A 24019-nucleotide genomic window follows, 5' to 3' on the forward strand; every position below is an offset into this window, starting at 1 on the left:
CCCCAAACTAGCAAAAATATAAACCTTTTGATATTTTGTATAAAAAAGAAAAAAAAAAAAAAAAACCAATAAAAAAAGTACAAAAAAAAAAAAAAAAACACACACACAAAAACAGGACAGCGAGGGGCAGTAGGATGTATGGGAGTGGCCTCTGGGGCAGGAGAGATCGTAGGGAAAGTGATGCTCTTAGGATTTGACATCTTGGATCAAGCCCTTACAAAAGCCCCTGTCACAGTTGCCAAATTCATTCCTGAACTACATGGCCTGATATGATTATCATGGGACAAGACAACAAAAGAGATGGGACTCTAGGGAGATACTGGAGTTCAGCAGAGCCCCATTTATCTGACCTCCCATTATCCAGCTCTCTGAGTTAACCGAATAACCAACGCACACAGGTCCAGAAGCAGCTGATCTCTCCTGCAGCCACCAGATGGCGCTGCAGCCTCGAACTTTCCCATTCTCTGGATTATCCGAATCTCTGATTATCCAATCCAGTCCCAATTAGATGGGATAAACAGGGTTCTGCTGTATAAGTGAGGATGGGGCAGCAAACAGAGAGCTGGGATGAGTAAGGCCCTAGTGGGGGTCACTAGTGATGTATCAGGGGCCTGCTGGGATGAGGCTTGTGTGCAAGGATCCTGGGATCACCCACACGGTGCCAAGACATAGTGTTGGGGGAGCCCTTCAAGCACCAATGGCCTTGGCTCACTCATGCACCAGGCAGTAGTGCTTGGGGAGCCCATGTGTTTCTGCACTGAGACTTCCATGCATCTAGAGCTCTGCATAGTGCTCAGTATGCCAGGTAGCAATGACTGCTGCATCAAGAGAGACCATTTAGCATTGATGGCTCAGCGCAGAAGCACTGGGCTCCCCCGTCCCCCTAGCTTGTCAATACAGCTGTGTTCCCCACTACCCAGGTCTTCTCCAAACAGACCTTTTCCCCTGACCCTCAATAGCATCGAGCACACATCTCTTCTCACCTCCCACTCGCCACATCCCACTCACCTCTCTCATTTACCCAACATATCCCACCAGTTCCTGACACATCATGCAGAAGGGCCAAGAGGAGCTATAGGAGTGAATGGCTGTGCGGAAGGGAATGAGCAGGGATGGGGAGCAGGGAAAGCAGAGGGAAGTAGCAGGGGTTCAGCCAGGAAGGCCCTGGGAATAGGAAGAGGCGTACAGGGATTTGGTTTATCAGAGTGGAATGCCACTCCCTTCTGCTTTTAGACAAATGGAGGACTTACTGCATCCTGAAATCCAAACAGCACCAGGTGAATCTGATTGATGGAAGTGCTGTCAAAGTCCAAATCCACTTTCAGCTTGGATATAGTGGATGCCATCACTCTGTGTTCGGGAGAGTGTATGAAGTCCCTTAAAATCCCAATTATCTGCTTGATGTGGGTGACTGAAAGTTGCAGTTCTTCAGAATTCTGGAGAAAAGGTATTCAGTGCACGATGTCAAGACTCACACAAGGAAACAATAAATCCCCTGTACCTAAGAACCTAATGGTTTAGCAATGCTAACGTTACAGGGTTACAGTTTATATTTGCTGCTGCTGTTTCTCACACAACTACACAAAAGTGACGGAAATTTAATCACCCATCTGCAAGTCCTACTAAACTTGTATTGTATTCTCTGCCCTTGTCGCACCTTAAGAATTATATTTACTGTAACTTAATATTTACTTTGTGAAAACAAAACCAAGGGTTGTAATGACTGTCCTTGAAATGAAGAGAGTGGATACATAATTGTTTAGTCAGTGCCCTTTATATTTGTTTCTCTATATGTAAATAGAGAGAATGACAAACACATGAAAGTCCAGTCACAATATGGGTTCTCTCAGTTTATCACGTTAGTAGATGTGTAACTAGTGTAGAATTTACAGTTAGTGACTTTTTGTGACAAATTAAAGACCTAGTAAGTTTGTTAAATACAGAAAGAATTTGTCGAAACTCATAGCATGAAAATCACTGTGTCAGAAGCAGTCCCTGGCACTGATTATTTTAAACCCTAAAATATATTTTTGCTTTGTTTCCATTCCAATAGGCTTCTTATGTAGTTCTACCAATTCACTGCAACAGCAGCTTTCTGCTATACATGCAGTCAATATTGTACTGCATGATTAAGTTGGCTGTTAAGGCAGGATACAGATAATGAGCTAAATTCAGCCACAGTGCAAAAGAGTTCCACCTGCTTACATTAGGGCTGGACTTGGCTCAACATGTCTGACCAAGCCACTGTTCTCACATCAACTATGTTTAGTACTGTAGAAGGGGCCTTTTTAGAAAGGATGCAGTGCACTGGCATGACACCACTCAGCATTTTACCTGGACTCACTCTGTGCTTCTCTAATAGAATTTAGATTGTTTTGTATCAGAGAAAATGTAGATGAATAAGAAGAGCTGCATTGACCAGTGAAATGAAGATGGTAGTTTTCAAAGATGCCATACACTTTCAGGATCCAATAGAAAGGAGAACTTTAAACCAATTAATTCACCATCATATTTGGGTGGGAGAGGTTTATACAAGACAAAAACGCACAAGAGACAAACAAACAAACATTTTCATATCTATCTGATTATGACAATTTTACTTCTGTTCTCTTGCTTGCAGATCAATTGCACTGATACAGAATACAATAAGTATGTAAAGAACCTACCTGCTGATTATGTTAGGAGCTCTTCAACATATTCGGAGCGTTTTCAGCAAAAATTTAACTTGAAAACCACCAAAAAAAGCCACAAAAATGTCTATAATTTTTTTTAAATCAGAATTGGTTTGGTTTCTTATCCAGCTCTAATTAATTTACACTTATGCAACCACACAAGCTCTCATATTACTGGAGATTTTCCCCACTAAAAGGAAATTCCTGCCCCTATCTCTGTAGGTGTGGAAGTCCTCAAACACAACCGTACTGTTGCAGTTCTCTTGGAACCCTCCTTGACTCAGCACACTTAGGGCTGGCTCCCGGCTTTTTGCTCTGCAAGCCAGGAATGTGGGGAGGGGGAGGTGAAGGTGGAACTACCTGTACATCCATTGTTCTTCATTGAGCACACAACACAGTGACTTCCCATTCACAATGGGTATGTCTACACTGCAATTAAAAACCTGCGGCTGGCCCATGCCAGCTGACTCAAGTTCGGGCTAAGGGGCTGTTTAATTGCGGTGTAGGTGTTTGGTCTCAGGCTGCAGCCTGAGCTCTGGGATCCCCCTTAGACCAAGCCCCTTTCCCCAAGGCAGCTGGCACAGGCCAGCTGCGGGTTTGTATTTGCAGTGCAGACATACTGATTGTGGCCCAAGGAACGGACTCTTTTCCTCCTACACCTGCAGAGATCACCAGCTCACACAGCCTGGCTACTCAGGAAGATTTTGTCCCTAAAGGCATTTTTACCTTTGGTTGTTCAAGTACTTCCCTACACACTTGGTTAGCTGGGGTTTATATGCTGATGATTCAGAAGGTGGTGCTCTTCCCTTTGGTTGAACACTGAACCAACACCCTAGTACAATGTATACTGTCCTTTGAGCTTCTCATACAAGTAATATCATAACCCCCAGTTTCCTGGCCTGTTTCCAGTTTGGATAATTACATTCTGCCTGCCTAAGTTCCTCTTGTGTTTAAATGGATAAAGTAATTGTCATGGAAATCACTTCTGACACCATGTCATGTACTCCTTGTATATAATAGGTTTCAGACTGCTACTAGCAGGTCAGGGTCCTGTATCAGATATGGACTGGCTACAGAGTTTCCATCACAGAGAGAGTACAAGAGAGGTGCACTCTAGAAGATCCTTAAATGCACTGTGCCGTATAGCTGTTACACACTCAAGTAAGGTATGTGACACATGCTGTAATACAGTTTAGCATTCCATTACAGAAACCTCTTCCAGTAGGAAGACAATAAAGAAACAGAAAGTTAAAAAATCAGATGCGACTACCAGCCAGTGACCACTGAAAAGCGGTACAGTATAAACCTGGCATGTGGAAGAGTGAGTTGCTGTGAATGGTAAAATCTACAAGTGCCCTCTCTCATCTGTCAGAAAAAGAGAAATGCTACATACTACTGGATTTTTAATTTTCCTTTTTAAACACGAAAAGAAGCATTAAAATATTACCTGTGCGAGACACTCCTGCAAGTTTGAAGCAACTTTATTTTGTTCCTCTTTAAGAATTTTATAGAGAATTGCCCGGCGTTCACTGTCCTTCCTTAGCAGAAAGAGACCAGAATCTCTATCCTCCAGGGAAGAAGAAGCACTCCGATCCTCTAAGGCAGAATTCTCATCAGGAACACTGGATCAGAGACAAGCGAAGATGTAAAAGACATAACTAAGCATTAGAAATAACAAATCACAGACGGGAGTGGGTAGGGATATTTACATAGATAAATAATAATTAGTACTAATCTCATCTTATTTCACTGTCACTGCAATTTTCATTTCAGAATCATTGTTAAAGACGGTTCAGATCCTCAGCTGGTATAATTAATCTAGCTCCCCTGAAGTCAATGGAACTACACCAGTTTACTTCAGCTTAGTCTGGCCCTGTTTGCTGCACCACGTCAATCAATAACAAGAAGTGAAAATAAAGCAGAATGAGCATAACGATGAATTTCATTCTGAGCATATGTTGCAACAAATGTATCTGAAGGAGTCATGTTTCATGTTCTCCTCTGATCAGGAAACTATTCTCTTCCCAGGCTTCTTAATGTGTATTTCAATAGAGGGAACACTTGCAATTACTGTTCAAGGGCCTGAACCAAATCCTGCTGAAATCACCTGAAAGACTGCCACTGACTCCCATGGACTATGGAGCCCCCATATGTCCCAGGCTTTAACTGCTGGTATAAACCAGCATAATACTTGGAGACGTTTGGGGGAAATCTCCATGAATCAGTTAAATATAATCAATATTTAAATCAATTGACATTTTGATTAAGCAACAGATTTAATTATTGAACACATCTGGTTATCTATTCATTACATGCACAAATTGCCTTGGATAACATGTGACGTGACTCTAACCTGCATAAGCTTTGTGGCGGCCACGCCAGAAGCAATCAGACAGCTTTACCTTAAGTGGGAAATGGGATGCTTCGTTGGGTTCTCTGAAACAGATCGCTTTGTCTTTTCAAAGAACATATCATGCTGTACATCTGAATCTGGCGAGACAGAGCCATGTTCACTGCTGCTACTGCCAGCCTGTTCCCCATAGACTGGCAGTGGGAGGGACGTACTACGATTATAATCTAGCAAGAGACAGCAAACACGTAAACCACACAACTGTGAGAGAGAGCAGTGCTTTTAAAACCACGGAACTCCAACACACTGAACCCTATAAAGCCCTCATTTGGCAAGGTACTTAGAGGTAATTCTGCGGGTTTGGTCATTGTGAATATAAAGAATCAGCATTTTTAGCCAATTAATATTTTCCTCCTATGACATACTAACACCAGGTGCATCCAATTACCCCTCCAAGGCCACGACTATGGGACCAAGATTTGAGCTCTCATTGGCCTCCTAGCGATCTGCCTCTCTTGCATCCCCTGCCTTCTGTTATCTCCTTCAGGACAAGCCAAGAAGCCTCCTACAATCCCTCCCATTTCATCCAGAAGCGAGAACAAAATAAACGAGTAGTTGGGTGCCCACTACTTCCCTACAGGCCTATTTACTAGAGTACGATGCAGGAGGGGTGTTGCAGGCTGGGAGTACATATTTAGGCTGGGAGGCAAGTTTCTGAGTGTTTGTCTCCACCATCGCAAACTGTTGATATTTTGGAAGGGAGGGTTGGGTGTAAAATTCTGGCATAGTCATTAGGACATAGTTAATCTTCAAATAGGAGTTTAAATTGCCACCAAAATAAAAACACATGTCAACTTGTGGCTCTTCACAGTCCTGTGTTTACTAGGTAGGCCCACCTCCACTTGCCACATCAGGAAGTTGCCTGTGGTCATATGAGGGAGAGCTGGGGCCACCCAATATTGGTCAGACAAGGAACCGCCGCTTGCAGCGAAAAGAAAGGAAGAAAGGTTGCTTGGCATTAAGCAGTTCCTAATGTGGGAAGAAGGCACCTGCAGACCTTTCTTGGGGTGGGGTTGGTAGGAGGATGAGAACAGGTGAGCTGAGGAAGAAAAGAACGTTTCCAGTTTGCATTCTGTGATATTTGTATGGGTAGTTTTCTCAGATATGAATGCAACAAAGAGTCCTGTGGCACCTTATAGACTAACAGACGTATTGGAGCATAAGCTTTCATGGGTATTCACTCACCCACGAAAGCTTATGCTCCAATACGTCTGTTAGTCTATAAGGTGCCACAGGACACTTTGTTGCTTTTTACAGATCCAGACTAACATGGCTACCCCTCCGATACTCAGATATGAATGGGGCTCTTCAGCAGGACAAAGTTCAGGCTCACTATTCATCCTGCTAACAAAGTGGCCAGATTTTCAGTAAAAACAGCAGTAACTGGAAAATTAGGCCAATTGGTGCCAAAATATTGATACTCCACATTGGGCACTTGTGATGTTGTATGACTGAAATATGACCATGTTTATCATGAATATTGCCACTGTTAGACAATTGCAACAAAACTTGTACAAAATATGTAAGGTGTCAATGGAAAAGTTATGATTTGCTAAAGATGATTATCCTGTTTATATGCATGTATCATTTTTAGGAGTACTTGTGGCACCTTAGAGACTAACAAATTTATTTAAGCATATTTAAATTTATTTAAATAAATTTGTTAGTCTCTAAGGTGCCACAAGTACTCCTCGTTCTTTTTGCTGATACAGACTAACATGGCTACATCTCTGGCTAGGTCTACACTACAGCGGACTTCCGACCTAAGATACGCAACTTCAGCTACGTGAATACCGTAGCTGAAGTTGCGTATTTTAGGTCGGCTTACCTGGCGGTGAAGACGCGGGAAAGTCGACCGCTGCCGCGCTGCCGCCGACTCCGCTACCGCCTCTTGTCGAGGTGGAGTTCCGGAGTCGACGGTAGAGCCATCAGGGATCGATTTTACCGCGTCCTCACGAGACGCGGTAAGTCGATCCCCGATAAACCGATTGCTACCCGCCGGATCGGCGGGTAGTGAAGACGTAGCCTCTGAAACATGCATCATTTTTGTAGCTGAAGTCATGAATATTGGTTATGTACTGGTATCACCATTGTGTTTGTTCCTGGGGTAACACCCACAAGCAGTGGCGTAGCCAGGGTTGCAGCCGAGGAGGAGCGGCGGCGAAAAAAGGCGCCGGTCCTTCGGTGGCATTTTGGCGGCCCTGCGCATGCGCCGAAATATGGAGCTGCGCATGCGCAGGGCCGCCCCGCTTCCCCATCCAGAGTGCTGTCCAGGGCACCGAGATCCCCAGCAATGCTCTCAGGGCCAGAGTCCCAGCCGGAGCGCCGGGAGCCGGCCAGCCCGCGGCCCCGTTCTGCCGGCCGGCCGGAGCGCCACTTTTGGGGAATGTGGGGTCAGGGGAAGCGGCCGCTTCCCCTGAACCCCGCTAGCTACGCTACTGCCCACAAGGTAATTTACATCCAATCTAGCTAACACATTGTGAAGGGACTTTTCAAGCTTGGCTGCCCATTAAGGACACTTCACTCTCACAATGGGCCATAGAAGAAACTCATTCTGCCCAGATGGCTCGTCCTGCTGACATCGCTGTCTCAATGGGGCCAATAGCTACCCCTTGGAGTCATCAAGCCATGTAAGGACATGGGACATACTCACGTGACCATGGACTCCATCTTGTGCCAGTAATTTTCCACAAACTGTGCTGTGAGATTTGTTTGGAATAGTAAAATTCTAAGCAGATGGCAGAGGATATAAAAGACCCCTGAAATATTTCCATGTTGCCTTTTTCCTGCTCTGATTCTCCAGACTATGGATTTACAACTAAAAGGAGCATATTGACTATGGATGAGGACCTTCCAATCTTTTGTAAGTTACCAGATAGACTTTACAAGCTAGCAGTCGATAACATCACTGCTACAAACCTGGTATAAGAACTTTGCAATGGCTATGTATATGATCTATTAACCATTTTAAGTCGTCGTCTTCTTCTTTTCTTATTAACAAACCTTTAGATTTTAGTTCCTAAAGGATTGGCAGCAGCATGATTATTGAGTAAATATATAAAGTTATATATTGACCTGGCTGTGTGCCTGATCTCTTGAGACCAGAAGACCCCTTTGTTTCATGAAATTGGCTTTCAATAACAACTCATCATTAAGTCTAGTGTCTGGGTGGTGAAATAAGGGCTGGAATGCCTATGGAGACTGCATTTTTGACTTCTGTCCCACCACACTGGATAACAAAAAGTTTACTTTTGTTATTGGCTTGGTATATCTAATGATAGAATAACCACCAGTGTGGGGTGAGTCTGCCCCTATTTCTCAGCAGTTTTTCCTGAATCTGGTATTCTGTGAACCACTGAGGCACAGTGACAGCACCAATGTTTGAAAATCCTGTCCAATATGTATAAATTGAACACAAAACATCAAGATGCTTGGCCAAGATTTTCAAAACTGATTAGTGCTTTTGGGTATCTTAAAATTTGGGTTCCCAACCTGACACACCTGATTTTCAGAAAGTGCTGAGCACCAATCTTCTGAAAATCAGACCTCTTTGAGGTGACTCTTGGTGGGCACCCAAAAATTTAAGTAACTTGCGAAAATCTTGACCGAATGAACTTTTAATTTTATTATAAATGGTTTATACATTTGGCCAGTGGGGAGATTTTAACAAGCCAAAACAAGATATAAATATAAACTACAAGGTACTTTCTACAGTTTAACTCTAGTTGATTTCTTGGTATGTTCAACATCCTGAATAACAGAGAGGAATTGGCTAATGATTCAAATCTTTTTATGTAACACTTAATGATGTTGACTTGTACTTGGCTGATAATTCCTTACCTAATGGCTTGAACGCAATTCTGTTTTTCTTGCCCTTGTTCACCTGTTTTAAGAAGAGGTCTTTGAGTAAATCAGATGCTGTGACACGCTTATTCGGCTCAGGTTCAAAGCAGAGCAAAATAAAGGCCTTTGCTTCAGCAGATAGTGATTCTGGGATTTCAGGATGAATTTTAAACATCCCAACCTGTAAGTAAAATACGGACAGAAAATTATTTGGCCTCAAACGAAGAACTGCAAAAGGGCCACTAGCTAGCTCCTCGCTTGGTGTAAACTGGCATAGCTCCATTGACAGCAAGTGGAGGGTTTGACAGCTGCAATGCAGAAGTCCATTGAAGTCAGTGGAACATCAACGGGGGTCCATTTATGCCAGTAGGGGATCTGGCTGTATTTCTACTGCAAATGTTTAACCCTGCAGATGTGTATCCTAACTGGTTACAGTGGCCCAACTCAAATGTCAAGAAATGGACATATCCAACTATCTAAGCCTCGTGCAACCCCTGGGTCTGACCATACCCACCACAAGTGCTCCAGACTCTATTCTCCCTACTAGCCGCCAAGCCCTTCTATTCCATATGCTAGCCAGCGCCTCCCTCCCAGTTGCTGAGCCCACTCAGTACACTTCTCCCCAAACACCAAAACCAACTTGCAGCACTAATGCTGAGTCCCTTCATAGCCCATTCCCTCTGTCTGGTGCCCAGACCTGTCCTGCTTTGCAGGTGCCAAACTACCCAGTGCTCACTCTCAGCACAAGCGCAAACACCCAGCCCCTGGCTGCCAGACGCACTCATTATACCCAATGCTGAGACCCGTGTCTTTCTTAGCCCTTCAATGGTAGCCAACTGGAAATTATGCAATGTTCAAAGGGTTAACGTAATCCCACACTTGGATAATGTGATTGGACAGAAATTTATTTATTTCAAAACATCACTGGATAGTAACTTGATATTGCCCTCTGGTGCATCAGCTTGAGCTACCCATTTTTAATCCCCAGGGCTGATTTTACAGAACTATTTTTGGGTATGTCTACAATGCACACAAACCAAGCAACCCACAGCAGCGAGTCTCGAGCAGGGCTAAAGACAGCAATGCGGACGTTCAAGTGAAGGCAGAACCCTGAGCTTGAGCCTTAGCCCCCTTGCCAGGTCTGAAGCCTGAGTTTGAACGTCCACACTGCTATTTTAGCCCCACAGCGCGAGACCGGAGCAGCTGACCCAAGTTCGGAGACTCGTTGCTGCAGGGGGTTTTCTTTGCAGTGTAGCCGTACCCTTTAAGACAGTTGTGCCACTCATTCTGCACATGCCGTACAAATCTGGAAAAATTATTCTTTTCAGCCTTGACATATTTATGTAAAATAGACTCTGGAGAACAAGTAGCAGGAGCCTGGAAATTATGCTGGCAACAAGGCAGATAGTAGCTAAGTGGTTAAACAAGTGGCAGCAGCTTGCTAAAATAAAGAGTTGTCTGAATAATCACATTAGATAACTGTATTAACGCACTGTGGCACTATTATACATTTACAATAGCAATTTAGCTTTGTGAGATCCAGTAAGGTCTACTCGCAATGCAGGCTGAAGCCAAAATGCTGAACAGTAGAGCCTGTATTTGAACTGTAGTGCAGGGTATAAAATGCCAATGCATTAACCACTTTCAAGTTATGTCTCCATGCGCATCCAAAACTATGCCTTTAAAAGCCAGACTTAATATTTCCTGTACAGTGTAAGATTCCAAACAGCAAATCCATAGGTATACAGTTGTTCTAAGCTCTGCAACTACTCACTATGTGACCTGCAACTACTCACTATGTGACCAGCAGGCCACCTGGTCTCTTTGCACTTCAGTTAACCTGTCTGAGGGACCATCTCTATTTGATTTGTAAAGCACCATGCACACAGCACTTCCCTGAGGACTTCCCTGAGTGATGCATCTTGAAGCAAATGGGATCATTCACATGCATAAGGAGATCACAGTTTGGACCTTGACCCTGTGCAGAGCCACTCCTATAACAACAGGTAATTACAATGTCAGTGTAGATTAAATTGCCCAGAATATTTAACTTGTAAATATTAACTATATGAAAATTTAATTAAAGGGTACTACTTCATGTTTCACAAACTGTCCAGCAAATAAAACAATTCTTACTTTAAACATTGCTGCTTGTGGCTCCCCCAGCTCATGAAACGGAGGCTTTCCTGTTGCCATTTCAATGATAGTACAACCCAGTGACCAGATATCAGCTGGTGCACCATATCCTCGAGGCCCCTTATCTATAATCTCTGGAGCCATATACTGCAAAGTGCCTGAATCAAGACAAAAAAGGAAGAACACAAGTCATATATTTGTTTTTCTTATCAAATAGATACACCATATCTTTAAACCCCTTGCAGGTTGTCACTTCAAATGTGGCTTGCATACTGAAAGGTGAGCCCTCTAAGTCAAACTCCACCACCAACACTGAGCCATAAGATTGTATAGAAAAGACATGGGAAAATACAAACTCTTAGTTCTTCCCACCTCATGAAGGACTTCAGATGGGAGAAAATATATTTACTGTACAATCTGAAAGCTCTCCCTTGCCTTATTTAAGCTAAACCTACCGCCATTTCTGCAAATGATGAATTGGAAAGATATGTGAATAAAAAGGGCTGCAGAGAGCAGCCAACTAGTTGATAGGTTTTCTTTGAGGGAACACTTTTTTGCTGTATTCACCACCTCTGGTGGGAACACAGAGCAGGCGAACATCAGCAATAATGAAGTGAGCTAGTCCATGGAGAGAGGGTCAGGCCTGTCAGGAGAGGATCAGGAGCTGAATGAGAGATTTTGAAGAGGGAGCGAGATGGAAAGAGGTAGGGCTGGAGAGATGAGATCTGGAAAAGAGATAAGGCTTGCAGAAAGAGGAAAAGTGTCCTAGATTACAAACGAAATATCAGGGCTGGAGTAAGAGAAAGCAAAAGAAACAACCTCATGGAGGCAAGTGGCAGAAATGTGAGACAAACGGTGAATATCTGGGTCAAATTGTGAACTCCACATTTTGGGGGATTCCCATTTGTTTTGAGAATACCAGTGATTGTAACCTTCACTGTGACCTTTGGTCTGTATTGTAATTTCCATGGTGGGTTCAGACATCCAGGTGATGATGAAATCTTGACAAAGGAAATGTCTTGTAGATGCTGTGTGCTCATGTTAGAGGGTGGGACACCTTGACAGGGTTGGCTCCAGGCACCAGCCAAAGAAGCAGGTGCTTGGGGCGGCACGTCCGGGTTTTTGGTGGGAATTCGGTGGCGAGTCCCTCTCTTCCTCTTTGAGCTGCCACCGAACTGCGATTGCGCTGCCGCAGCTTTTTTTTTTTTGGCCGCTTGGGGCAGCAGAAAACCTGGAGCCGGCCCTGCACCTTGAAGAGGCTAATAATGAGAGAGCCATCAAGGGCCATTAACACTGAATGACTCTTCCCTGCTGGAGCAATGGGGTTTCTACTAGCAGGACCTGTGACTTTGAATGGACTTCATACACAGAAACCTAGCTAGGAGAGCATGCAATTTCTCAGCCTGATCATCTGACTAAAGACAGGAGACTTTCCTTATGGAGGCTGCTTCTCTGAAGAAGGGGGCCATCCAACACCAGATGCCAGAAGCCTGTGCTGGAGAGAGGAAGAAAGCCGGGGGGGAGGTAGGGGCTTGCCTTGCCAAAGGATGCTGACCAGAACTAGAGATTTCAGATGGGGCGAGATCAGACCAGGGATTTGTTGTTTTCCATGGATCTGTAACTCTGTTGTGCTTTGTTAAGAGTAAATGTAACTGTGGTTAAGAAATTCCTTTGCTAAGCCTGTATTCATTGCTTTTCTGCCACATTGTCCCTAAAAGGGATTAACTAGGAAATCAGAGCTCCCACAGCCAGGGGAAACATGTCTAAGCAACTGGGTGCTTGGGAGGGCTGTGATGCTGGTTCTAGGGTCTAGGCAGCCAACTGAAAGGTCCTGCTGCCCAAGGAGGGTCAGACACAGGTTCTGCACCTGACAGTGCATGTGAGAGACCCAGAGTTAGGAACAGTGACCCGTTACTATCAAGACCCAGGGCACTTAGGAAGCACGTGAGATTCAGCAGTTGGATCCAATCATAATGGACTGAGTTCCATCCATGGGGGGGTGGGGGGGGCTGGGCTGCAACATGTGTTTGACAATCCACAATTACTGATGATGATAAGACGTAGTTTCATACACTTTAAAGAATGCTTCTGTTATCAGATATAAATTAATGCAAAGAAAGATTTTTTTTAAGGTCGCATGTTTTCTTTGCCACTATGGAAGAGTGTCATTTTCAGTTCCCAGGTCTGTAATACAGTATAGGCACATTCTCATTGCTTCAAGGAAAAATAAGTCTGAAAGCTAAACTTCCCTAACTTCGTAACTAACTTCATAAGTGTAGTTGGCTGCTCAAGCAGAAATAAATTGAGGAAGCATAACTCAGTGAAGGGTCTTAGTAACTTTAAATCATCAAAAGTTATTGAGTAAGAAACAGGCTTAACAGATTTGTAAATATTACATGTACAAAACATTATGAAGAGATCTATGAACTCGAATGAAAAAGGAACACGCATTATATAATTTCCTCTGGGCACAAGAGACGCTAGTGACAACAGTGAAAAGGCTCTGCCTGGAATGTTAATAAATTAATTTTGGATTAGTTAGTTAAGAAATAGGTTTACAAAATTATATAATACCAATAATTAAAAAACAAACAAACAGGCATTAGCAGCTTACTTACCCTACTCAAATAGCTGCCCATCTCAGAGATTTTGGTAACAATTATATATTCCAGGAAGTTATACTTAACCAAAAGATCAGCTTGTTTATAGGTGGAAAAAACATAAATCATTTAAAACATAATAGTCTCATAATACCGCTAGAATTAAATGCCTAAACACCACACATCAGAGTTGTGCTAGTGGCGGGGGAGGTCAAAAGGAAAGTAACAACATCATAAGAAAAGGATGAAAAACTAAAATCTTGGGAAATGTACATCAAAATTTTTAAAAGTCACAACATTTTTAAATGAAAAGGTTTACCTTCAGGAAACAAATTCAATTATATGCTGATTGCAAAAGCTAAAATGTTTTAGTATAAAATGCAGTTTGTATATGGGTTTTTTGGTTTTAGATAGCACTAAGGTTTTGCATTTTATAGCTGACTTGTGTTACAACAAAATTGGCAAGCAACCAATTCAAGAATAACACAACAAAAATGGTTATTCTTGGAATACTGAATTGCAGTGCTAAAACACACAAGCGTTTACAACTCTACCTGTTAACAAAACAAGGCTTGGCTCTTGCAATCTGATCTGCATGGACAGATCTGCATGCCTGTACAGAGTCCCATGGCTATCAATCTGTTTGTGCATATCTGATTACAAGACCGAGGCTAAAGATTGTAATATTGTTGAAATAAACATAGAAGAAAGTAGTAAAACATGCAGCAAGTTAGTTTGGAACAGTTACTGTGATCTTTTACTAGGACATCAAGTCAAATGCACTTTGTACCCTTTTTTATACTGCAAAGTTGCTCTATAATGTTTAATGGATTTTCAGTCAGTACATAAATAACTCTCCATTCGCAGTAGAAGAACTCTACACATGCACTTGGGTGCTTGAAGGATTCTGTTAGGTTTACAGCTTACAAACAGAGAAGTTAGAGAAAAACAGAATATACTTTCTCTGGAAGATTGCAAGTAACACTCTTACTTAAAAATCCGGAACCTTAACATACAAAAACCAAGAAGAGAGAGAAAGCAGGCTGCTTCCTAAGCCAAAAGGGCACAATGCACCGGGCTCTAGGCTGGCTCTTTGCATACTGACTGCTGAAAGACCCAGATTGCACGATCCTAGCCTGCAAGCAGAATCAGGAAAGCCTTTACGATTTAAAGTGACAGCTTATAATTTTTACACAGTTTGCAATACAACACAGATTTCATAATATTTCTGCAAGTGAATTGCTTCCTTGGACTCTTGTCCATAAAAAGCATATGGAAAAGTTGCCATTAAAAAAAATAATGTAGCCAACATCTTTACTTTCAAGGATATTTCTTTTTAGGAATCTGATAAAACTTGAAGGGCCAACTCCCACCACATGCACCCCCAGATGGCAGATAGGGGAACATCCTGCAGATATGCAGGGCAGCTGCAAATAGTCAGTAAGCAGTCCAACTGGTGACATCTCTCAGCAGGATGTGAAGGGGTAGCTGGTGGCACAGTGTCAGTTACCTCCATAAAATGCCACTTAGGCCCCATGATGACGACATCAAGGTGAATAAAGACTGCCTTAAAATCAGTCTTGCTGGGCCAGGACCTTTGGTTTGAAACTGGAGCGTTCTTTCTCCTAGGTGAGCTGTCTGCTAAGGCAGAAAAGGAAGAAAAGTCCAGTTTCAAACCAAAGGTTTTGACAGCTGACCTGTAAATGTCACTCCTTTCTTAGTACGCAGTGTTAAATATCTCCTTTATGTTTCAAAATAGGTACCACAAAGCTTTTCATCTGGCATTTTTTTCTTTCTTACTTCTTCTGGCCCAGGTGCTTTCTCCTTTTTCATTTTCCCAAGTGCCTCTGCAACCTCTTCCTCTGGTATGCAATCTGTCATGCTCATGTTCAGCTTACATGTTCTTAATTCTGCCATTGGGTTCTCCTCATTCATCACACTTTCAAAATATATCACTCCATACTTTGTTGATTGATTCACCATTTGTTTGCAAAATGCCATATGCATATTTACAAGTCCAAGTACACTATATCCACTGGATCACCCTTGTTCATATTTGTTGATCCCCATAAAGAATTCTAATATATTGATGAAGCTTAATTTTTCTTTACAAAAGCTGTGTTGACTCTTTCCCAACAAATCATGTTCATCTATGTTTCTGATAATTCTGTTCTTTATGGTAGTTTCAAGCAAATTTCCTGGTACTGAAGTTAGACCTACCAACTTGTAATTGCCAGGATTGCCTCTGGATCCTTTTTTTAAAAATTGGCATCACATTAGCTATCCTCCAGTCATCTGTTGGAGAAGCTGATTTAAGTGATAGGTTACGTTCCACAGTTTTTAGTTTTGCAATTTCATATTTGAGTTCCTTCAGAAATCTTGGGTGAATACTATCTGGTGACTGTTAAATTTATCATTTTTTTAAAGGTTTCAGGCTCCCAGCTGTCACCTCTCTGGGGCAGAGACTCACATCTCTGTCCCTCCAGACCAGGGGCTTAGGCTTGCAGTCCCACTGACTGGGGTCCAATACCTGTCATTAACCTTCCTCCAGGGGCTACAACAGTGTCTACAAGTTATCAACCAGCCTTCGCAAAGCAAAATACATTTATCCTTAAGGTAAAAGCATTACAGAGAAAATACATAAAAGTCAATAGAAGTTCCTATACACATGCTAAAACTCACCAGAGGTCAATCCTCAGTCTTATGGGGCCCTAGTAAGCCAAAATCATTCCAACCCTTCCACAAGGGTTGGGGAGAAGGTCCTGTCCATTTGCTGAATCAAAAAAGGCTCAACTCAGCCTTTTTATACCAAAAGCCCTTTCTTAGTCTGTTGGCATTTGGAAAACTCATCTCGAACCAGTATATGTAAGCTTTTCTGGGGGGTGGTACCTCTCTGGAGGCGTTTACAACCTAAGTGATTTACTTTAATCACCCCCTCACTGTTTTTGGTTCCTGGAGGAGCTGTGGTAACTCTCCCCCTCCCCAGAGTTTCATATAATCACTGGCCCAAAGTGATACATAAACCATTCATAAACTTAATACCATATGGTCCCCAAAGATACTGAATGCAGTTGTAATATCTAAAGTGATTACAACTTTTTTTTCCAAGTCTTTCAATTTTTACATGAAATACTACTGGTCTTTATTTCTACAGATTTAATTTCTCTTTCAATATTTAACTAAAACTAGTAAATTTGGGTTAAAAATCCCTCTTATTCATTTGGTAATTCATGAATGCATACTTTCCTAAACTGTATTTTAATATGAAATAAATTAGACATGAGTCTTTATGTTGAATACTTTAGTTTGAGAAGTTAATCATAAAACACAGACAAACTGGCTGACCCATTGTTTGTTATGGTCAATAAAAAAGAGCTCACATTGTTTGAAAATAAAAGGCTGGTTGGTTTTATCCAGATTCTGATTTGCATAAAGCAAAAAGAACCCTTACACAAGAAAGGAAGTAAACGCTTGCAAAGTCAAGGGGGAAGGAAAACTTGCTGTGTAACAAAGAAGCTATAGACAGGAAAAGGAAAATATGCTTACGTAATTACTCAATTTTTTGCTCAGTCTGAACAGCAAAAAACAGGAAGGATAATATTTTCTCATCCTTAGAACTATCATCTGTTTCCTAAAAATCACAGTACAGATTATCTACTGGCCTGCAAAATGGCAGCAATCTTTTTAAGTTTGGAAAAAGTTACATAGACATCGTGATTGGTCATATATGGTGAAGACAGAAAATGGCCTCCAGCTTCTAAAGGATGTGTTCATTCACAGTGATAAAATAGCTTTTCCGTCATCTCACTCTGGCAGTGGTTAATTCTGCTGGTTTTCTTACAAAGGATGACATACATAAAATTATGTAGGCCCAACTTTAGTTCACATTTTAACTATTTGTTATTGGCACAACACTATTTTATTGTTTAAACACACACAGCCCACTTAACTGACTATCGGGAAAACATCTTTAGAGGATCCAGCTACAAAAAAATAAGTTTTGAAAGCTTTGTCAGTCAAAATTAGGTTCTCACTGATTCTTATGGTGTAGTTTGTGGTATTTTGTGAGGTACAGGAGTTTAAAGTTTTGCAATAAAACTTTTCACAGACATTTTTGGTCTAAGATTTTAAATGAGAAAGTTTAAATAGGCTCCTTAAAAAGAAGAAAAAAAGCCTATCCCTACATGTGACCTACACCAATTTACTTTCTGTGTTTTCTTCAAAGCAGAAGTCCCTTCTTTCTTTGCAGACCCAAAGCTCTTGGTGGCTTTAACAGGAGCTTTGGATCTGTGAGGAATCCAAAACTGAATCCTAAATAAGAATGCTAACTACAGCATCAAACCACCACAACCCAAGGAGAGACTGTTAAGAAATTTGTTTGGTTCCTCTTACCTGTAAATGTCTCAGTACATGGATTGATACCTGCGAGCCGCTTGGAAGTCCCAAAATCAGAAATTTTTACCACCCCACTATATGTGTTCACCAGAACATTATCTCCCTGGAGACAAGAAAGAGACAGATAGATATAAACAGATTCCAACTTGCTGACAACAAGATTACAGCAAGATTGATAAAGATTATAACAACACTTTTTACAAAGGAAACTGCCTGGGACAGTGTGGTGTTTTGTTGTTTTTTTAAAAGCTCCTTCCTACCAAAAGTACTACTTCTGTTTATAACAAAATTAACTATCTTGCAAGAGGTACTGAAATTAATCCCCCCCCCCCCCCACACACACACCCCTCTACTGTACAAAATACAACACTTGGAGAAAATTCACCTTTATATCTCTGTGTACAATCAGGTTCTCGTGGAGATATTTAAGCCCTTCCAGAATCTGCTTGGTGTAAAATTTTATTGTGGGTTCTTTCATTGGGCCCCATTTTGATCTTAGAAGAGCAGAGAGGCTTCCTGGGTTAGATAAAGAGGAAAACATGTCAGGATAGCACAGTCACAAGGTCAACTTTTGGAGGTCAGTAATAATAAATTTAGAGCTAGGCTGGACCTCAGGTCAATGTCCTGAGGATGGTGGTCGGGTGTAGCTACAGCACTCCAGGATAAGCCCAAGACTTTGCTGGTCACCCACTTCCTCCAGGGCAGAAGTGATTTATTGCAGCCTTTGACTGGATGCAGGTTATTTCCCTCTTCATGCCAGCTCAGCTCCATTGGCTGGCACATCAGTGGAATGGCAGAGCGAAGTGTCTACCCATTTCCTACCCATCTCCACCACCTGTTTGATTGAAAGGGGCAGGAAGTAACTAATGCACAACCCATGCCTTAAACCATGATGTGAGAAGCTGTACGTCAGGGTAGGACTGGTCTCACTCCCCTTTAAACCCTTAGGTGTGCACGTTAGGGTCAGCCACACTCTGGCACTTAATGAAAAACAGCGTGGACTTGGGTAATGTCATAGTATGTCACATGAAATATGACAAACTATGTAAGTTAAGAGAAGGTGATCTACTCTGACAGCAAAGCAGTCTAAACCCACCTCCCTTTGATTTGTTAATATAGCCTTGACCCCTGGGAATAGATGGAGGTAGAGGAAAGAATGTTCCAAAAAGAAACCAGGGGCTGGAGGCCTCATACACTCAGATTGGAAGATGGGTTGCTATTATTTCTCCTACTTAGTGGAGATAATGAACCAGATTTAATCTTTTTAAACAGACCAAGTTCTTTGCTCACATAGCAGCATTTTCTGCAACAGTTTCTGCTTATGACAAGTCAGACACAGAATTTACAATGGGCTCTACTTAAGTTCTAGCAAACTTAGTTGAGGGAGTTTTCAATCCATGCCAACAGCTTTCTGAGTTGGAAGTTTCCTGACAGAATTGAACCACAGGTTTTCTAAATAGCTGTCCCTTTAAGGCTAGCTGGTGGTGAAGAAATGTAAATGTTAGTGCAGTCACGTCCTGTCTCCAGCAGCTATTCAGAGTGCACTACAACATATATGGGAGGAGGAGTGCGTGGACAGAATAAAGCACCAGGTAAGCAACAGCAGCTGGTACTGTCCAGGGGCAGGACAGTGACTGGAGATGCTGGGATGAATTTAGCACAAACATGTGCCATTATGTTAGCATAGCAGCATAGGCACCGACTCCATGGATGCTCTGGGGCTGGAGCACCCACAAAAAAAAATAGTGTGGGCTCAGCTGTTCAGTGGCGGACAGGAGGCTCTGTGGGGGGAAAAGGGGGTGCAGGGGCAGGAAGAGGCAGAGCGAGGGTGGGGCACACTCGGTGGCAGAATGGGAAGGGGTGAAGCGGGGGTGGGTAGAGGTGGACAGAGGGTGGAGCCTTAGGGGAAGGGTTGGAGTGGGGGTGAGGCCTGGGGCAAAGCAGGGGTGGAGCACCCATGGGGAAATCAGAAAGTTGGCGCATGTGTATTGCAGTGTTGGCGAGCAAGCACATTACAGTCAGGAGGCAGTGGGAGCCTAAAGAAGGGAGTGAAATGGATTCAGGATTATCGTCTCATGCCTCCCAAATGTATTTTTAAAATGCACTCTGAATTACCTTTTTTGAGTCCGAGTCTTGGAGGTTTAACCTTAACTTTGATTTTCCTGCCTCTTCAATAGCTTTGGTGAACTACTAGTAAGGATTTTTACCCTCAAATTATTGATATATACTCTCCACTTAAACAAAGCTTTTGTCTGGGAATTATTATGGGGTGGGGAGGCTAATCCCACCAGCTATTAAAAAGGTTACCTGTCACTTAGACTCATAGACTGTAAGGTCAGAAGGTACCATCGTGATCATCTAAGTCTGACCTCCTGCACATTGCAGGCAACAGAACCTCACCCACCATTCAGGTAAGAGACGCCTAACCTCTGGCTGAGTTACTGAAGTCCTCAAATCCTGGTTAAAAACTTCAAGTTACAGAGAATCCACCATTTACATTTGTTTAAATCTGCATGTGATCCCATGCTGCAGAGGAAGGCAAAAAAACTCCAGAGTCTCTACTAATCTGACCCAGGGGAAAATTCCTTCCTCACCCAAATACGGCGGCAAGTTAGACCCTAAGACCCACCAGCCAGACACCTGGGAAAGAATTCTCTGAAGTAACGCAGAGCCCTCTCCATCTAATGTCCCATCACCAGCCATTAGAGATATTTGCTGCTAGAATCGCAGATCAGCTACATGCCATTGTAGGCAGTCTCATCATACCAACCCCTCCAAAAACTTATCAAACTCAGTCTTGGAATCATTTAGGTATTTTGCCCCCACTGCTCCCCTTCCCATTAGAAGACCCTGTTTTCAATTGCTTATAACTTTTGCCAAATTTTAACTATTTGGGATGAATTTACCATGCTGGGTGTCTGCCTCAGGCTTCAGTAAATAGTTCAGCCATTTCAGAGAACAGGGCTTAGGGAAATTATCTTGTTTTACCCATGGTTAAAATTTCTGGCAATTTGGAACAGGAATTTTAAATTTGGCAGGAGGTGGCCCCTGTGTCAGGCCTGTACTTTTTGACATCTGTCTGAAAAATCTAATCCAAATTTGACACCAGCCTTTATCAGCCTTTGGAAAACAAAAACTGCAATTCATCCATGCTCAATAGAGAATTTGATGAATTTAGTGGTTAAAATCCCATAACATTTCATTTGCACTGGGCATGTTCCCACCCAGGATTGAACAGGACTTCCCCTGCAATTGTAGCTCTGAGCTGCTGTGGGCCATGCTGGGTCCAAGCAAAGTGTGTGTCATTCCCCTCTAGTGCTGGTCTATAGAGGGCATGATAACCTACTACTGCTATCAGTTACTATCTTAGCTCAATTGGCAGATAGGACTGTGTGGTGGATCACAGAATCATAGAAGATTAGGGTTGGAAGAGACCTCAGGAGGTCATCTAGTCCAAAACCAACTAAATCATCCCAGCCAGGGCTTTGTCAAGCCAGGCCTTAAAAATCTCTAAGGATGGAGATTTCACTGCCTCCCTAGGTAACCCATTCCAGTACTTTACCACCCTCCTGGTGAAGTAATTTTTCCTAATATCCAACCTAGACCTCCCCCACAGAAACTTGAGACCATTGCTCTTTGTTCTGTCATCTGCCACCACTGAGAACAGCCTCGCTCATCTTCTTTGGAACCCCCCTTCAGGTAGTTGAAAGCTACTATCAAATTCCCCCTCACTCTTCTCTTCTGCAGACTACATAAGACCAGTTCCCTCAGCCTCTCTTCTAAAAGTTAGAGCCATGCTAATGAACTATGTGGGTATCAATATGATGCCACAGATGGAACTTCTGTTTTTTCAGTTTCCATTTTTAAAAACCTAGGCAATTATACACACAGGGGGAAAAAAGCATTATTATTATTAAGCACACAAAAGTTAGGAAATGCCAGAATTAAGGTGGTCCCCTTGTGTGTGTGTGCGCATTATAAAACAGTCTTTAATTACCTGATCACACAATATTTTCCCCCCAGGATCCCTGCCTCATTCAGTGCACAGGCTGGACCTGCTCTGGGGATGAATCAGGGTTGTGTAGTGAAAGAAGCTGTAGTCTACAGGCCCCCGTCTCATTTGTTGCAGAATTTGGAAGGGTGTCGTAAATGAGGCAGGCGATTGCAGGAAGAGAAAGGATGGACTTGTGGTTAAGGCAGTTGAATGATGCTCTGGAGAACTGGATTCTATCCCTGCCTGTGCCACAGAGTTCTTTACGCGGTGCTAGGCAAGACATTTAACCCAAACTTTTCACGAGTGGTCATTAATTGTGTTTTCCTCATTTTTGGGTGCCCTACTTGATGACTGAGGGTCTGATTTACAGAAATGCCAAGCACTCATAGTAGCAACTGATGTCAATAGGAGCCATGCTTTGAACATATGAAGTGCTAACTAATGCTAAGTATTCTGAAAAATCAGGTCCCAGCTGTCTCAAATTGGGCATCCAACATTAGTTTATATTTTTCACCTTAATCTCTCTGTGCCATTAAGTTCCCATCTGTAAAATGGGTATAATAATACTCCCTTATCTTACTGAGGCATTGTGAAAACAAATTCATTAACATTTGTGATGCACTCAGATACTATAGTGATGAGTGCCATAGAAAAGCCCATGATTAAATTAATAATTCTGTCTTCAGAGCAATTGTGTGCAGTAAATTAGGCCTGGAACCACACATTGAACAGTGAGGATATAACAAATATTGAACAGCAGTTCATTAAGTGAGCAATGTCCATTCTGTTCACTGAGTGAGGCAGTGGTCTTATGAAGAAAAAATACCCCCAGACACAGTTAAAACCATTGGATGCAGTGAGCACTCTTTTTTCAGTCTAAATGAAAGGAGCAACTAAGCCTCTTTATGTAATGAGATAGCTGGAAACAACAGAAGCCACCACCCAAGGCCTCATGCCAAAATCTGATCAGAAGCTAAGCCATCTGATCTGAGGGGTTCCTTGGCTGCACACACAGGAGCTAGATTATTGTTTGATGAGCAGTGTGTGCATGAGAGGCAGAAAGCCAAAGGGAGAAACCCAGAAGACAGAGAGAAGAGTCATGAGCAAGATCCTGAGATGTGGCAGAGAGACAAAGCTCGCTGAGGCACAGAATCAAGTGGAGGGGTTGGACTTGGAAATTATGAGTAAGGAAACTGCCTCCTGTTATTTGTCTCTACTTTGTTCAGGGAAACTGGAATTTGTGTACATTAGAATTGCACTAAAGAAATAACTGACTTGTATCATCAAGTCCTCCTCCTAACAGCAACGCCCCGAATACTGGCTAACTGCTTGGGCCAAAGGGGAAACAACCTTACTTCTGGCATTTCTTAATTTCTGAGTGCTCTACTTTGTAACCTTACTAATATTCTTTTAACATAGTTTGTGTGTGTGTAATTATTATAGAAAGGGATTTCACAGGATTTCAAGAACTGTACCACTTCATATCTATTGTTCACTTACAGAGAATCTGCTTATAAACAGAAAAAATGCCACTAGCAATTAACTTCTCAACAGGAAGGACACCTACAGGGTAGCAACGCATCAGTTCTGGGATTTAGTGAAGTTCCCAAAGCATTTAAGTGCCCCACTCCTATTGACTGTTCCCAGGAGTTGGATTCCCAATACCCTTAGGTGCCTTTGAAAATCCCAGTCCAGAATGATACAAACCTCCTGGCACCTGCTCCATAAAGATTTTAATGTATCCATCTTCAGAGACAGAACCAAGGTACTGGACAATGTTCCGATGCTTTAGATATTTATGCAGCGCTATCTCTTCATGCAATGGCTGAGAATACCTATCAAGAAGTAGTAAATTGAGGACCAGTGGAAGATGCATGCAAATATACTTGACTAACATCTTTGGAGACCTAGTTTTAAATCCTGGTTTACAAATAAAATGAGTTTAGTGGTTTCATCCAAGTCCCCAAAA

The 24019-nt window shown here is 42.4% G+C and overlaps 1 protein-coding gene across 1 annotated transcript in view; it reads right to left on the bottom strand.

Moving 5' to 3' along the window:
* Nucleotides 1–24019, bottom strand: part of LOC112108241 (mitogen-activated protein kinase kinase kinase 15) — a 140645-nt gene that overhangs the window by 14312 nt on the left and 102314 nt on the right. The window contains exons 15-22 of the mRNA XM_026648303.2: nt 23758–23885; nt 18442–18572; nt 18054–18159; nt 11062–11219; nt 8923–9106; nt 5075–5249; nt 4120–4294; nt 1251–1436 (exon numbers count right to left, since the gene is read on the bottom strand). Coding sequence (XP_026504088.1) covers nt 1251–1436; nt 4120–4294; nt 5075–5249; nt 8923–9106; nt 11062–11219; nt 18054–18159; nt 18442–18572; nt 23758–23885 — 1243 coding nt within the window. The remainder of the gene's footprint in view (nt 1–1250; nt 1437–4119; nt 4295–5074; nt 5250–8922; nt 9107–11061; nt 11220–18053; nt 18160–18441; nt 18573–23757; nt 23886–24019) is intronic.

This window comes from Terrapene carolina, unplaced genomic scaffold (genome assembly GCF_002925995.2).
Source record: "Terrapene carolina triunguis isolate 2854851 unplaced genomic scaffold, T_m_triunguis-2.0 Scaffold22, whole genome shotgun sequence".
Classification (NCBI taxonomy): Eukaryota; Metazoa; Chordata; order Testudines; family Emydidae; genus Terrapene; species Terrapene triunguis.